This window comes from Ovis canadensis, chromosome 1 (assembly GCF_042477335.2).
Source record: "Ovis canadensis isolate MfBH-ARS-UI-01 breed Bighorn chromosome 1, ARS-UI_OviCan_v2, whole genome shotgun sequence".
Taxonomy (NCBI): domain Eukaryota; kingdom Metazoa; phylum Chordata; class Mammalia; order Artiodactyla; family Bovidae; genus Ovis; species Ovis canadensis.
Genome location: NC_091245.1, coordinates 110,570,256 through 110,586,947, shown reverse-complemented (window position 1 = coordinate 110,586,947; position 16,692 = coordinate 110,570,256). Strand labels below are relative to the sequence as shown.

General features: G+C 39.6%; 1 protein-coding gene across 1 annotated transcript; it reads right to left on the bottom strand.

Annotated features, from left to right (window-relative positions):
• Positions 1-12,476: 12,476 nt before the first annotated feature.
• MNDA (myeloid cell nuclear differentiation antigen) lies at positions 12,477-15,751 on the bottom strand. Its single transcript, XM_069585796.1, is given in 4 exon segments — positions 12,477-12,656; positions 14,486-14,560; positions 14,562-14,906; positions 15,686-15,751. Coding segments are annotated over 4 exon segments (666 nt in total).
• Positions 15,752-16,692: the final 941 nt, after the last annotated feature.

Here is a 16,692-nt window from a genome sequence, read left to right as displayed (position 1 = left end):
GATATAGTTTCCTCCCTCATTTGCTTTCTTCTCAGGGAGAGAGGTTTTGAAGCTATAAGGTGATTTTTAAATTCCATCCGTCAATGTTTGTAGCTTTTGTGCAGTCAGGAAACTGCACAATTTCCTCCTGTGAATATTTTAGTTAAAATGAAGAATGATAGCAGGCATACCTTCTTTTAGTCTTTTATAACAAATTCATAGTGAAAGAAGTTCCAAAAATTAAATCTTCTTTATAGAGTGAACTTAAATGTGGTTAAGTAGAAAGAAAAGTTCCTTCAATTAGGCTCAGGAAAAGGCAATGGCACCCCACTCCAGTACTCTTGCCTGGAAAATCCCATGGACAGAGGAGCCTGGTAGGCTGCAATCCATGGGGTCGTGAAGAGTCGGACATGACTGAGCGACTTCACTTTCACTTTTCCCTTTCATGCATTGGAGAAGGAAATGGCAACCCACTCCAGTGTTCTTGCCTGGAGAATCCCAGGGACAGGGGCGCCTGGTGGGCTGCCGTCTATGGGGTCGCACAGAGTCGGACACGACTGAAGCGACTTAGCAGTAGCAGCAGCAGCAAAAAGGTGAGTCAGCTCTCCACTTCTTCCTCCTTCCTTGTTCTCAGAGGGGCAGTGGCAGGAGGAGATTTTGTAAGACCATGGGAAGAAAAGCTGCAAATGACAAAATTTCATTCTTTTTATGGTTGAGTAGTATTTTCTTTTATATTAAATACATGTACTGCATCTTCTTTATCCATTCACCTGTTGATCGACACTTAGGTTGCCTCCATAGCTTGGGAATTTAATAATACTGATATGAACATTGTGATATATATACTTTTTAATGTTACTGTTTTTGTTTTTTTCAGATATATAACCAGGATTGGAATTGATGGGCCAACATTCAGAAAATGAGGATCATGGCATCCAGTCCTATCACTTCATGGGAAATAGATGGGGAAACAGTGGAAACAGTGTCAGACTTTATTTTTTTTGGGGCTTCAAAATCACTGCAGATGGTGACTGCAGCCATGAAATTAAATGACGTTTACTCCTTGGAAGAAAAGTTATGAACAACCTAGATTGCATATTTAAAAGCAGAGACATTACTTTGCCGACTAAGGTCCATCTAGTCAAGGCTACGGTTTTTCCTGTAGTCATGTATGGATGTGAGAGTCGGACTGTGAAGAAGGCTGAGTGCCAAAGAATTGATGCTTTTGAACTGTGGTGTTGGAGAAGACTCTTGAGAGTCCCTTGGACTGCAAGGAGATCCAATCAATCCATTCTGAAGGAGATCAGCCTTGGGATTTCTTTGGAAGGAATGATGCTAAAGCGGAAACTCCAGTACTTTGGCCACCTCATGTGAAGAGTTGACTCATTGGAAAAGACTCTGATGCTGGGAGGGATTGGGGGCAGGAGGAGAAGGAGATGACAGAGGATGAGATGGCTGGATGGCATCATGGACTCGATGGACGTAGGTCTGAGTGAACTCCCGGAGTTGGTGATGGACAGGGAGGCCTGGCGTGCTGCGATTCATGGGGTCGCAAGAATTCAGACAATACTGAGTGACTGAACTGAACTGATGGTAGTTCTATTTTTTTTTTTTGTTTGTTTGTTTGTTTTTCAGTAACCTCCATTCTTTTCCCACAGTGGTTATACCAGTTCACATTCCCAACAATAATATAAGATTCCCCTTCCTCCACATCCTTTCCAATATTTATTATTTGTGTTCTTTTTGATGATAGTCATTCTGACAGGTGTCAGGTGATATTTCATTGTGGTTTTGATTTGCATTTCCCTGATGAATAGTGATATTGAGCATGTTCTCATGTGTCTGTTGACTGGCTAGCTGCGTTTCCTCGTTGGAAAAATGTCTCTTTAGTTATTCTGCCCATTTTTAAATTGGGTTGTTTGTTTTTTTGATGTTGAATTGTATGAGCTATTTATATACTTGGGATACTAATCCTTTACTGTTCAAATCACTTGACAATATTTTCTCCCATTCAGTAGGCTATCTTTTCATTTCATTGATGGCTTCCTTTGCTGTGCAAAAGACTTTAAGTTTCATTAGGTTCCATTTGTTTTATTTTTGCTTCTATTTCCTTTACTTTAGGAGAGAGACCCACAAAAATGTTCCTGTGATTTATGTCAAAAAGAGTTCTGCCTATATTTTTGTCTAGGCATTGTATAATGTCTGATATTATGCTTAGATCTTTATTACATTTTGAATTTATTTTTGTATATGATGTTAAAGAATGTTCTAATTTTATTCCTTTACATGTAGCTTTCCAGTTTTCTCAGCACCACTTATTGCAGATTGATGTGTCTGTTTTTGTGCCAGTTCCACGTTTTGATTACTGTAGCTCTGTAGTGTAATATGAACAGACCAATTACCAGTAAGAAATTGAATCAGTTTTTAAAAAATTCCCAACAAACAAAAGCCTAGAACTAGATGGCTTCACAGGTGAATTCTACCAAACATTTAGAGAAGAGTTAACACTTATCTTTCTGAAGCTACTCCAAAAAATTGCAGATGAAAGAACACTTCTGAATTCATTCTGTGAGGCCAGCATCACCTTGATATCAAAACCAGACAAAGATATCATAAAAAAGAAAATTATAGGTCAATATCAGTGATGAATATATATGTAAAAATTCTCAACAAAATAATATAAAACTGAATCTAACAATATATTTAAAGAATAATAAACCATGATGAAGTGAGATTTATCCCCAAGGTGTAAGAATTTTTCAATATTTGCAAATCAATCAATGTGATATACTTCATTAACACATGGAGGAATGAAAACCATATGGTCATCTCAATAGATGCAGAAAAAGCTTTTGAAAAATTCAGTATCTATTTATGATTAAGAAAAAAGACCTCTCCAGAAGGTGGACATAGAAGGAACATAGCATAATAAAGATCATATATGACAAATTCACACCTAACATCATGCTCAATGGTGAAAAGCTGAAGGCATTTCCTCTAAGATTAGAAATCATATAAAGATGTCCACCTTCACCACTTTTATTCAACATAGTTTGGAAGTCCATGCCAACACAATCAGGGAAGAAAAAGATAAATAAAATAGTACCCAGCCATAAAAAGGAACAAATTTGAGTTAGTTCTAGTGAGGTGCCTGTTATACAGAGTAAAGTCAAAAAGAGAAAAAAAAATTATTGTATATTTTATTGAAGTTGGTTTTAAGCTCAACTTTCAGAAAACTAAGATCATGGCATCTGGTTCCATCACGTCATGGGAAATAGATGGGGAAACAGTGGAAACTGTCAGACTATTTTTTTGAGGGGCTCCCAAATCACTGCAGATGGTGACTGCAGCCATGAAATTAAAAGATGCTTACTCCTTGGAAAGAAAGTTATGACCAACCTAGATAGCATATTGAAAAGCAGAGATATTACTCTGCCAACAAAGATCTGTCTAGTCAAGACTATGGTTTTTCCAGTGGTCATGTATGGATGTGAGTGTTGGACTGTAAAGAAAGCTGAGTGCCAAAGAAATGATACTTTTGAACTGTGGTGTTGGAGAAGACTCTTGAGAGTCCCTTAGACTGTAAGGAGATCCAACCAATCCATTCTAAAGGAGATCAATCCTGGGTGTTCTTCGGAAGGACTGATACTAAAGCTGAAACTCCCATACTTTGGCCACCTGATGTGAAGAGTTAACTCATTGGAAAAGACTCTGATGCCAGGAGGGATTGGAGGTAGGAGAAAAAGGGGACGACAGAGGATGAGATGGCTGGATGGTATCACCAACTCGATGGATGTGAGTTTGAATGAACTCCGGGAGTTGGTGATGGACAGGGAGGCCTGGCGTGCTGTGATTCATGGGGTCACAAAAAGTTGGACATGACTGAGCAACTGAGCTGAACTGAATGCACATATATGGAATCTAGAAATATGGTACTGATGAACTTATTTGTCCAGCAATAGAGATGCAGACATCAGAGAAGACAATGAGAACTCACTCCAGTACTCTTGCCTGGAAAATCCCATGGACGGAGAAGCCTGGTAGGCTGCAGTCCATGGGGTTGTGAAGAGTCGGACACGACTAAGCAACTTCACTTTCACTTTTCACTTTAATGTATTGAAGAAGGAAATGTTAACCCACTCCATTGTTCTTGCCTGGAGAATCCCAGGGACTGGGGAGCCTGGTGGGCTGTTGTCTATGGGGTCGCACAGACTCGGACATGACTGATGTGATGCAGCAGCAGCAAAGATGCAGACATAGAGAACAAACTTGTGGAAACAGCAGAGAAAGGAGAGGGTGGGATAAATTGAGAGAGTAGCATTGAAATGTACCTTACAATAAATAAAATAAAGAGCCAGTGGGAATTTGCTGTATGATGCAAAGAGCTCAACCAGCACTCTGTGACAACATAGAGACGTGGAATGGGATGGGGGATAGGATGGAGATTCAAGAGGGAGGGGCCTATATATATGTAGAGCTGACTTATGTTGATGTATGGCAGAAACCAACACAATATTGTAAAGCAATTATCCTTTAATTAAAAATAAATTTTGAAAAATGTACATAACAGAAAATGAAAGGAATCCAAATCAGAAAAGCAGAAATGAAACTGTTCCTATTTACAGATGATATGATAAAATGCATAGAAAATCTGAAAGATACTACCAGAAAACTACTAGAGTTCATTAATGATTTTGGTAAAGTTGCAGAATACAAAGTCAACATATAAAATCTGTTTCATTTCTCTACACTAACAACAAAATATCAGAACAAGAAATTAAAGAAACCATCTCATTCATCATTGCATCAAATAGGAATAAACCTACCTAAAGAGGCAAATGACCTGTACTCTGATAACAATAAGACACTGGTGAAAGAAATTAAAGATGACACAGATGGAAAGATACACTGTGTTCTTAGATTGGAAGAATCCATATTGTTAACGTGACCATACTACCCAAAGCAATCTACAGATTCAATGCAATTACTGTCAAAATATTGATGTTTCTCACAGAACTAGAACAAAAAGTTTCAAAATTCATATGGAAACAAAAACGACCCCAAGTAGCTGAAACAATCTTGAGAAACAAAAGAGCTAAAGGAATCAATGTCTTTAACATCAGTGAAAGTTAATTAAAAAAATACAAGTGATAAGTGCTAGGAGGATTAGGGGAAAAGTAGACCATTGGTAGGAATTTAAATTGCTGCAGCCACTTTGAAAAACAGTATGGGAGTTTCTAAAAAAATTTAAACAGGAGAGAACAAGATGGTGGAGGAGTAGGCAGATGTGGAGTACATCTCTCTCCATGGATACATCAGAAATACACCTTCAGACACAAAAGTGCACGCAGAACACCAACTGAGAGTGGACAGGAGAACCTGACCACTGGAAAAGAATATATAGAGCCATGCAAAACTCGGTAGGATGAAGGAACTAGAGGGAAAAACACGAGTGTTATTAGGACTGGACTTGCCCTCAGTGGGTGGGGGAACTGAAGCAGGGGTCTGATCCCATCATCAGGGCAATTGTCTGAGTCAGAGGAGAAACATTTAAGGCTGAGAGTGAAAGAGCTGGTTTGTGACAGCCTAAACGGAATGAGAATCAGATAGTCCTTGCTGCAACCATACCTACCCTGGACAGGAATGCTGGTCCTGTGGAAGGTGCAGGGGCTGGGAGCTGGAGTTTAAGGATTGTGGAGCAATTCCAGGGTGAGGGCTGCTGTTAACTGGGGAGAGATGGATTGAGGGGATGTGAGGGAGGAGATGATGGTGAGAAATGCTGGTGGAGGAAAGCCAGGCAGCCATGGAAGAAAGGTGATACTGCTGAGTCACGCATAAGGGGTGTGGCCATCACCATAGCCTCTCTCCCCACGTCCGCCATCAGCAAGTGAACAGTAGAGAGCCTGGCCCACCAAACACCTGAAGCACTGAACTACAGAGTAGGACCCCACCCAGGGTGTTCCTTTAAGTGACTGATGTGACTATCTACAGAATGGGACTCCAAACAGGGGGGCCCCCTTCTATGTGCCTGATGCACCAAACAACAGAGAGAGACCCCAGGCAAGGGAGCCCTCTAAGTACCTGAATGGGCAGAGCTATGGAGAAAGACTGGCCAAAAAGGCCTTCTGATTGCCAGGTGCAAGAGGCTCAAAAAAGACTCTGATAGGGCCATAACTCCTGTGGTGGAGGCAGACCGTGTCGCTCCACACTTGCACTGCCAGAGTCCCCACAATCCAAGAAGCTGTGTCACATTCATGCACAACTCTCACTGGGGCAGAACTGCTGCAGGCAAAAAACATCTTGTGTATATGCGCACATGGTTGCTTCAGTCGTGTACGACTCTTTGCGACCCTGTAGCCTGTGGCCTGCCAGACTTCTCTGTCAAGGAGGGGGGCTCTCCAGGCAAGGATACAGGAATGTATTGGCCAATACTGCTTCATACCCTTCTCATTTCACTTAAGTTCAGTTCCTCAGTCATGTCCGACTCTGCAACCCTGTGAATTGCAGCATGCCAAGTCTCCCTGTCCATCACCAACTCCCGGAGTTTACCCAAACTCATGGCCATCAAGTCAGTGATGCCATCCAGCCATCTCATCCTCGGTCGTCCCCTTCTCCTCCAGCCCTCAATCCCTCCCAGCATGAGAGTCTTTTCCAATGAGTCAACTCTTCACATGAGGTGGCCAAAGTATTGGAGTTTCAGCTATGGCATCAGGCCTTCCAACGAACACCCAGGACTGATTTCCTTTAGAATGGATTGGTTGGATCTCCTTGCAGTCCAAGGGACTCTCAAGAGTCTTCTCCAACACCACAGTGCAAAAGCATCAATTCTTCAGCACTCAGTTTTCTTCACAGTTCAACTCTCACATCTATACATGACCACAGGAAAAACCATAGCCTTGACTAGATGAACCTTTGTTGGCAAAGTAGTGTCTCTGCATTTGAATATACTATCTAAGTTGGTCATAACTTTTCTTCCAAGGAGTAAGCATCTTTTAATTTCATGGCTGCAATCACCATCTGCAGTGATTTTGGAGCTGCCAAAAATAAAGTCTGATACCCTTTCTACTGTTTTCCCATCTATTTCCCATGAAGTGATGGGACCAGAGCCATGTCTTCGTTTTCTGAAGGTTGAGCTTTAAGCCAACTTTTTTACTCTCCTGTTTCACTTTCATCAAGAGGCCTTTTAGTTCCTCTTCACTTTCTGCCATAAGGGTGGTGTCATTTGCATATTTGAGGTTGTTGATATTTCTCCTGGCAATCTTGATTCCAGCTTGTGTTTCTTCCAGCCCAGCATTTCTCATGATGTACTCTGCATAGAAGTTAAATAAGCAGGGTGACAATATACAGCCTTGATGTACTCCTTTTCCTATTTGGAACCAGTCTGCTGTTCCATGTCCAGTCCTAACTGATGCTTCGTGACCTGCGTATAGGTTTCTCAAGAGGCAGGTCAGGTGGTCTGGTGTTCCCATCTCTTTCAGAATTTTCCACAGTTTCTTGTGATCCACACAGTCAAAGGCTTTGGCATAGTCAATAAAGCAGAAGTAGGTGTTTTTCTGGAACTCTCTTGCTTTTTCAATGATCCAGTGGATGTTGGCAATTTGATCTCTGGTTCCTCTGCCTTTTCTAAATCCAGTTTGAACATCTGGAAGTTCACAATTCATGTATTGCTGAAGCCTAGCTTGGAGAATTTCGAGCATTATTTTACTAGCATGTGAGATGAGTGCAATTGTGTGGTAGTTTGAGCCTTCTTTGCATTCCTTTTCTTTGGGATTGGAATGAAAACTGACTTTTCCAGTTCTGTGGCCACTGCTGAGTTTTCCAAATTGGCTGGCATATTGAGTGCAGCACTTTCACAGCATCATCTTTCAGGATTTGAAAGAGCTCAACTGGAATTCCATCACCTCCACTAGCTTTGTTTGTAATGATGCTTTCTAAGGCCCATTAGACTTCACATTCCAGGATGTCTGGCTCTAGGTGAGTGTGAGTGATCACACCATCGTGATTATCTTGGTCATGAAGATCTTTTTTGTACAGTTCTTCTGCGTATTCTTGTCACCTCTTCTTAATATCTTGTGCTTCTGTTAGGTCCATATCATTTCTATCCTTTATTGAGCCCATCTTTGCATGAAATATTCCCTTGGTATCTCTAATTTTCTTGAAGAGATCTCTAGCTTTTCCCGTTCTTTTGTTTTCCTTTATTTCTTTGCATTGATCATGAGGAAGGCTTTCTTATCTCTCTTTGCTATCCTTTGGAACTCTGCATTCAGATGCTTATATCTTTCCTTTTCTCCTTTGCTTTTCACTCTCTTCTTCTCACAGCTATTTGTAAGACCTCCCCAGACGGCCATTTTGGTTTTTTGCATTTCTTTTCTATGGAGATTATCTTGATCCCTGTCTCCTGTACAATGTCACAAATCTCCATCCATAGTTCGTCAGGCACTCTATCTATCAGATCTAGTCCCTCAAATTTGTTTCTCACTTCCTGTGTATTATCATACATAATTTGATTTAGGTCATACCTGAATGATCTAGTGGTTTTCCCTACTTTCTTCAATTTAAGTCTGAATTTGGCAATAAGGAGTTCATTATCTGAGCCACAGTCAGCTCCTGGTCTTGTTTTTGCTGACTGTATAGAGCTTCTCCATCTTTGGCTGCAAAGAATATAATCAATCTGATTTCATTGTTGACCATCTGATGATGTCCATGTGTAGAGTCTTCTCTTTTGTTGTTGGAAGAGGGTGTTTGCTATGACCAGTCCGTTCTCTTGGCAAAACTCTATTAGCCTTTGTCCTGCTTCATTCCATATTCCAAGGCCAAATTTGCCTGTTACCCCAGGTGTTTCTTGACTTCCTACTTTTTCTTTCCACTTCCCTATAATGACAAAATATCTTTTTTGGGTGTTAGTTCTAAAAGGTCTCGTAGGTCTTCATAGAACCGTTTAACTTCACCTTCTTCAGCGTTATTGGTTGGGGCATAGACTTGGATTACTGTGTGCTCATTATTAGAGAGATGCAAATCAAAACTACAATGAGATATCACCTCAAACCAGTCAGAATGGCCATCATCCAAATGTCTACAAACAATGAATGCTGGAGACAGTGTGGAGAGAAGCGTATGGTCATGCACCTGTTGGTGCGAATGTAAATTGATAGAGCCACTATGGAAGATGGAGATTCCTTTAAAAAATTAGGAATATATCCACCATATAACCTTGTACTCCGACTCCTATGGATATACCCTGAAGAATCCAAAATTGAAAAAGACACATGCATCCCATTTTTCATTGCAGCACTGTTTATAATAGCTAGAATATGAAAAACCTAGATTTCCATCGACAGATGAATGGATAAAGAATTTGTGGTACATATACACAATGGAGTATTACTCAGCCATTAAAAGGAACACATTTGAGTCAGTTCTAATGAGGTGGATGAAGTTAGAACCTGTCATACAGAGTGAAGTAAGTCAGTAAGATAAATATTGTATTCTAACACATATATATGGAATCTAGAAAAATGGTACTGAGGAATTTATTTACAAGGCAACGATGGAGAAATAGACTTATGGACATGGGGAAGAGAAGATTTGATGCATGGAAAGACTAACATGGAAACTTACATTACTATATGTAAAATAGATAGCAAATGGGAATTTGCTGTATGGCTCAGGAAACTCAAGCAGGGACTCTTCATCAATCTAGAGGAGTGGTATGGAGAGGGAGATGGGAGGGAGGTTCTAAAGGGAGGGGATATATGTATACCTATTGCTGATTCATGTTGAGGTTTGACAGAAAACAACAAAATTATATAAAGCAATTATACTTCAATAAAAAATAAAATTTTTTTAAAAAAGCAAAACTACAGTATGATCCAGCAATCCTACTTCTGGGTGTATATATGAAGGAAGTGAAATCACTGTCTCAAAAATATATTTGCACTCTCATTTTCATTGTATTATTATTCCCTGTAGCCAAAGAGGTTGAAGCAATGCAATTGCCCATCCATGTATGGGCATGTACATACACACACACACACACACACACACACACACACACACACACAGAAAGATTATTCACTCATGAAATAAGAAAGCAGAAAAACCTGCCATTTGTGAAAAGGTGGATGGACTTTGAGGGGATTACACTTGGTGAGATAAATCAGAGAAAGACAAACACTGTATGATTTCACTTGAAAGTGGAATCGAAAATAACCAAACCCAGAGAAACGCAGGGTAGACTGGTAGTTGCCAGAGATAGAGGTTTGGGGAAAGTGGAGAACTGTTGGTTAAAGAATACAACTTTCCGTGTATTTGACGAATAAGTTCTGGAGATCTGATGTACTGCATGGTGACTACAGTTAACAAAACTGTATTATATGCTTGAAAGTTTGTGAGAGCATGTATGTTAAATATTATCACCAAAAAATGTAATTATATGATATGATTAAAATAGTAACTGATCTTATTGTAGTGATCATTTTTGAAAATACCGTGGTATCAAATCATCCTGTTATACATAACAGACATATAAGACAATGGTATATGTCAATTGTATCTCAGCAAAACTGGAAAAAATCAACTCAGATTATCTTTTTCCTAAAGTAAGTTGAGACTTGATTTTAATCTTTTTCAAGATGGTTCTAGAGTAGTTATTAGTCTATTGTGTAAAGTTTACTCCCAATTAACAACCTCTTCCTTTTGTTAGTTTGATGCCCAGATGCTAAATATGTATCTCTATTTTGGTAACATTCAATGTGGCCTGTACTATTTGCTTTCCTGTACTTCTGTTCTGTTCTTAAACCCCTAGGTGCTTCTCTGTGGTGGGCTTCATTTTATCTCACCCTCTTTATGGGAAATCCATGACTCAGTCAATGAGCCCTCGGTATAACTTCCTTCTCTCCAGATACTTAGGTACCATGAAAACTAACACTGACCCTTTGGCCTGGTGTGATTGTCATGCTCCATTTTGACAACTGCTCACTGGCCTGCTCTCAGGAAATCCTCCAAGGCAGAGATCTTGTGCAATTAAAAAGTTTATGCTTTGAGTTTTCCTTCTCTCAAGGATCTTTTCCTTGTGCTATCTGTTATTCAATGCCTGAAAAGTCTCACTTCATGTTATTTTATTGAATAATGTTGTTGCTGATAGGCTTCCCAGTGGCTCAGTGGTAAAGAATCCTCCTGCCAATGCAGGAGCATTTGATCCCTGGGTCAGGTAAATTCCTGGAGAAAGAAATGGCAACCCATGCCCATATTCTTGCCCAGAAAATCACATGGAAAGGGGAGCCTGGGGTCTACACTCCATGGGGTTGCAAAGAGTCTGGCATGACTTAATGACTGAACAACAACATTTTTGATTATGGTGATAGGCTACTCTGAAATCACCAGAAACAGAAGTTGATAGTGATATTTTAAATAATCATTTTTCAATATTCATTTATTTCTGGCTGCACTGGGTCTTTGTTGCTGCATGTAGGTTTTCTGTAGTAGCAGCCAGTGGGAGCTATTCTCTGGTTACAGTGTGCAGGCTTTTCACTGCGGTGGCTTCTTTTTTTGTGGTGCTCAGATCCTAGGGCACACAGACTTCAGTAGCAGCAGCTTGTGGGCTTAGTAGTTGCAATGCATAGGCTCCAGTAGTTATGGCAAAAGGGGTTTGTTGCCCCGTGACATGTGGAGTGGTTCCGGGCTAGGGATCAAACCCTTGTCCCCTGTATTGGTAGGCAGATTCTTAATCACTGGACCACCAGAGAAGTTCAATATTCAGTTTTTTAGGTGATATTGCTGAAACTTATAATAGATTTAATTCACTATTCATTATTGTTTTCTCATTACATTTTTCTATGTGGCATCTGGAATCCACACATTTAAAATGTGAGAATAATTAGATATGGTTGGAAAACTAATAATGAGAGTACTTACCAATCAAAGTGGAACTAGATATTCTACACTAGTTAGGGAATCTTCTTGCAAATATTAGTGAAAGTGAAGTTCACTCAGTTATGTCCAATTCTTTGCAACCCCATGGACTATAGACTGCTAAACTCCTCTTCCCCTGGAATTCTCCAGGCCAGAATACTGGAGTGGGTAGCCGTTCCCTTCTTCAGGGGATTTTCCCAATCCAGGGATTGAACTCAGGTCTCCCACATTGCAGGCAGATACTTTACCATCAATCATCAACGCTGTGTTCTCTGGAGAAACCAATTACACAAGTGTTCCTCTTCTGGGTGATATAGTTGCAGAAAATGACTCTATGTGTGGACCGAATAAACCTTGCCCCAGGACATAGGGCTTATACATCTAAACATGAGCTGTGGAACCAATTTGCTTCACCTTAGGCTGGCTTTGGTTAGGGCCTTGCCCTCTGAAAATCACATTCAGAGGGTAGACCCCAATGTTTATGAGGCTTTGTGTGCCCCATCCTGTATGACTCACAGTACACAAATCAAGCAGCTCACTTCTGCAATAAACAGAACATATCCAGTACTTTTGGAAAATGAAGACCTTTAAAAAAGAAATTTACCACTTGTGAGTTTCAGCTTCTGGTCAATTGTTCTCAGTTGAAAGCAGAAGAGTTTATCTCCTTCCTTACAATTGATATTGTACCATTTTCCATTTCCCACAACATTCATCTTTCCTATACTAGCCTGTATTTCATAGATTGTGTTCTTCCTATTTACTTTTTTCTGAAACAAAAATTTAACATTCAGGTCTGAAAATATAGTAACCTCCACATGTATGACAAAGATCCTTGTGACACAGTGAAAACAAGATATAAAAAAGCAATTACAGGCACAGATATACGCGTGGTTTTGGCAAGGTCTTTTCTGAGAACTTTCCTTTTATTATCATGATTTTTTAATTTTAGCCTTTCATGTTCTAGATGTTTTCTATGTAGCAATTCTATGATGGTGAGTTTTCTTCCTATTTTCTACTGCTTCTTCCTCAAGGGCAGTTTTATTTACTTAAAACAAATGGAATCATGGGGATCAGAAATCCCTGATGTACATTTTGGCTCCTCTTAGGCACAGGAAATGATGAAGAAAGAAATGGCAACCCACTCCAGTATTCCTGCCTAGAGGATTCCATAGACAGAGGGGCTTGGCAGGCTACAGTCCATGGGGTTGAAAACAGTTAGAAACGACTGAATGGCTAACACACATACACAGGCAGAAATGAATGGATGTTGATTATAACTTTTCATTTAATAGGTTATAAAAACCTATCAGAAGCAGGGAAGTTTCTGACAATTCACTAGTTTTTTCTCTAACTTCTCCATTTATTCAATAGAGAAAATCTGCTTTCTCCAATATCTTATTCCCATTGATGTAGGCCCCACAGTTCACACTCCGTGTGTCTCACTGATGTAAGGTGTTGCTGCTGCTGCATCACTTCAGTCGTGTCCAACTCTGTGCAACCCCATAGACGGCAGCCCACCAGGCTTCCCCGTCCCTGGGCTTCTCCAGGCAAGAACACTGAAGTGGGTTGTCATTTCCTTCTCCAATGCATGAAGGTGAAAAGTGAAAGTGAATTCTCTCAGTCATGTCCAGCTCTTAGCGACCCCATGGACTGCAGCCTACCAAGCTCTGCCATCCATGGGATTTTCCAGGCAAGAGTACTGGAGTAGGTTGCCATTGCCTTCTCTCTGATGTAAGCTATTACTCATCAATTCTATAATTGCATTTATAAGCATGATCTCTTAAAGATAGAGTAAAAAAGTGATGGAGATAAGTTATGGGGCTACCTGAGAAGATACATATACAGATTTATGAACAGTCAATTATATAAAATATAAAGGTGAGTTCATAGACATTTGTAAGCTTTAGGGGGATTTAAGGTATCATGCTATCTAGTACCCCAAATTTGGAAATTGACATGTCAGTAAAATGTTCTCTGCCTTTTTTTTTCTTAAATAAAATCATTAGATTACCAGATTTTCCAAATATCATGCAATACAATATTTTTTAATTAGCTGTTCCTGAATTACTGGTTAAATAAATGAATAAGGTAGAAGAGACAGCATTGAATTGTTATACATTTGCCTAACTGTTGAATGTATGTGCATTCAGGAGAGTACAAGCCAATCTGTTTACTGCTCTGGATGTAGGTCACAACCAGAATTTAATCTGAGTAAGGCAATCTGTTCTTCAAAGTAAAAAAGAAAGTGATGAATTTATGGTAGAATTCAGAGATTAAATTATTAGAATGTGCATATTGATTTAAACCCTGCACTGTCCTTGTTCATGGTGTCTGAGACTAAGTAATCATAACTGGAGAAATGACAAGGTTTCTTGGTGAATCTTTTCAAGGACTTGCTTGCAGCTATCTTAGGTAGAAGAATGCTAATAGGTGACCCAATCTCATTTCTTGTTGGGTGGTAGACTTGACCATCTATCTCTAGTTAAGAGACAGAACCGGGAACTGAGTTCCTATATTCCGTCAGTAAGAATAGCTTGGCAAGACATCCAATTTCAGGCACTGATGGAGAAAATTAAAAGCAATTTTAAGAAATTACCTGATGTAACACAAACAATCCATACACAAATATTCCCGATGCTTGTTTGAGAAGACTATCTGATCTTGGAAATTTCATTTGCTATTTTGATGATGATGTTTGGAACTTCAAACTTTTGATCAAGACCAACTTCAGACACAGATGATGCTTTGTTTATCTCCAGGATTTCTTTGTATTCACGGTAATCAGATTTGGTAATGACTTTCTGCTTTATGAATTTCTTTTTAAGGTTGTTAAAAACCTTCAGTTGGAAAAACTGACGTGCAGTAACCACTGTGGCATGAAATATTGCGCTTTTCTCCTCTTCCGGAGACTCATATTCAAATGGCTCTGTTGCTTTTAGTGCCATCACTGTCTTTGGACCCTTTTGAAGAACATCTCTCCTGGCAGTTATCTTACACTGGCCCTGTGTTTTCTGGTTCTGTGTTGGACAAAAACAGAAAAATAAACTTACAAGTTTGAGCAGTTACATAAAGTCACTTTCTCTGAGTGAAACCTCAGTTGCAACCCTGGATCGCACAACCTTCATAGATATTTAAAGCTGGAGTCAGGATAGAGAGGAAGTGCTTAACAGAAAGGAAATGGACATGAACTGGTAAAACTTAGGTAGCACATGTGTAAGGTTGCAGGCAACAGGAATGAAAGCTAGAATGTCCAATTTTAAGCTATTCAGAATAGCTTCTTGCTGAATTAAAGCATGATCCTCAGCGAGAGCAACAGAGCCATGGAGGAAGCAAATATTGTCATGAAAGATTTGAGACATAGATTAAAATATGATAATAAATCCAAATATGTCCTTGTCTCACATAAATGACTAACCAAAATAAAAAGAATGAAAAAGAACTAAGATAGCATTGAAAATAGAGAACGGTGCCTACCAGAAGCTACAAACATAAAAAAAAAAACACAACAAAATTCATGTATCACTAGAGTACCTGGGGTCATTTTGAAGATTCTAAATATTGCCTCTTTCCAAGAAATAAAGTCTGTCACAAGTAGTGAGCATGACATGTAGTGACTCAGAATTCCCTATTCTAAATTGGCTCAAATAAAGGATATCTGATTAGAATCATGTCCCCTTTGGTATATTCACAGTATTTCTGTGTCTTGGATGTTAACAGAAAAACAGAGGACAGGTTTGCTCACTTCTAACCTCCTTTCTCCACAGAGATCTGATATTACTGAGTTACAGCAGAATACTTTCAGAATGGAAAAGCTGCCCAATCTGTAATTGGCAAAGCGGTAGGCATAGTAGGGTGCTGTCATATGTTCATGAAAGATGGAGTCAAGCTATCTACCTCTACAGACCAGAAATTCTTAGAATGGTCTGACCTGGGATATTACACATGATGATCACTTATAGATGACTGTGGACTTTCCCAGGGTATGGCTTCTCATCAATGTGATCTATTCATCAGAACAAAGGAAACGCCCTTGCCAAAGCAAGTAGATCAATAACAATAGTTATGTAAAACTAACAATATTCACTGTGAAATGCACCTGTTACTGATGTGAAAAAAAAAAAAAAAAACCACTCAGAAAAGAGAAACAGGAAATGTGTCTCTCAGGTAGGTGAGTAGAGGATGGAGTTGATGATGAAGTCTGGGGAGGTGGAGGAAAGCCCATGGCTGTGTATGTGCTATTTACTGAAGAGTACAGAGAATGACCCTGCTCCTGAGACACCTTATTCCTTTTAGTTTCTGTAGCTTCTTTGATTGTATTTTTTATTTTCTGAAAGCAGTTTAATTTCTGTTAATTGTTTTCAGTATTAAAAGAACCAGAACATATTTTCATCACATTGTAGTAGGTTCTATTTATATGCGGTTCGATATCTTTGTAAAATCAAAGGAGTTCCAACCCATCCCCAAAACAGATGGCTGGGAGATAAGAATGGGCACGGATAATTGCGTTAAAAAAGAGATGGTTGATTCACACAAACACATACTACTCCAATCACCTCTGTGTCGTAATAGGAAGAGCACTGGTCTTATTTATTTATTTTACTTTTTTTTTTTTTTTTTACTTTACAATATTGTATTGGTTCTGCCACGCATCAACATGAATCCACCACGGGCATACGCATGTTCCCCACCCTGAAACCCCTTCCCTCCTCACTCCCCGTACCATCCCTCCGGGTCATCCCAGTGCACCAGCCCCAAGCATCCAGTATCATGCATTGAACCTGGACTGGCAATTCGTTTCTTATA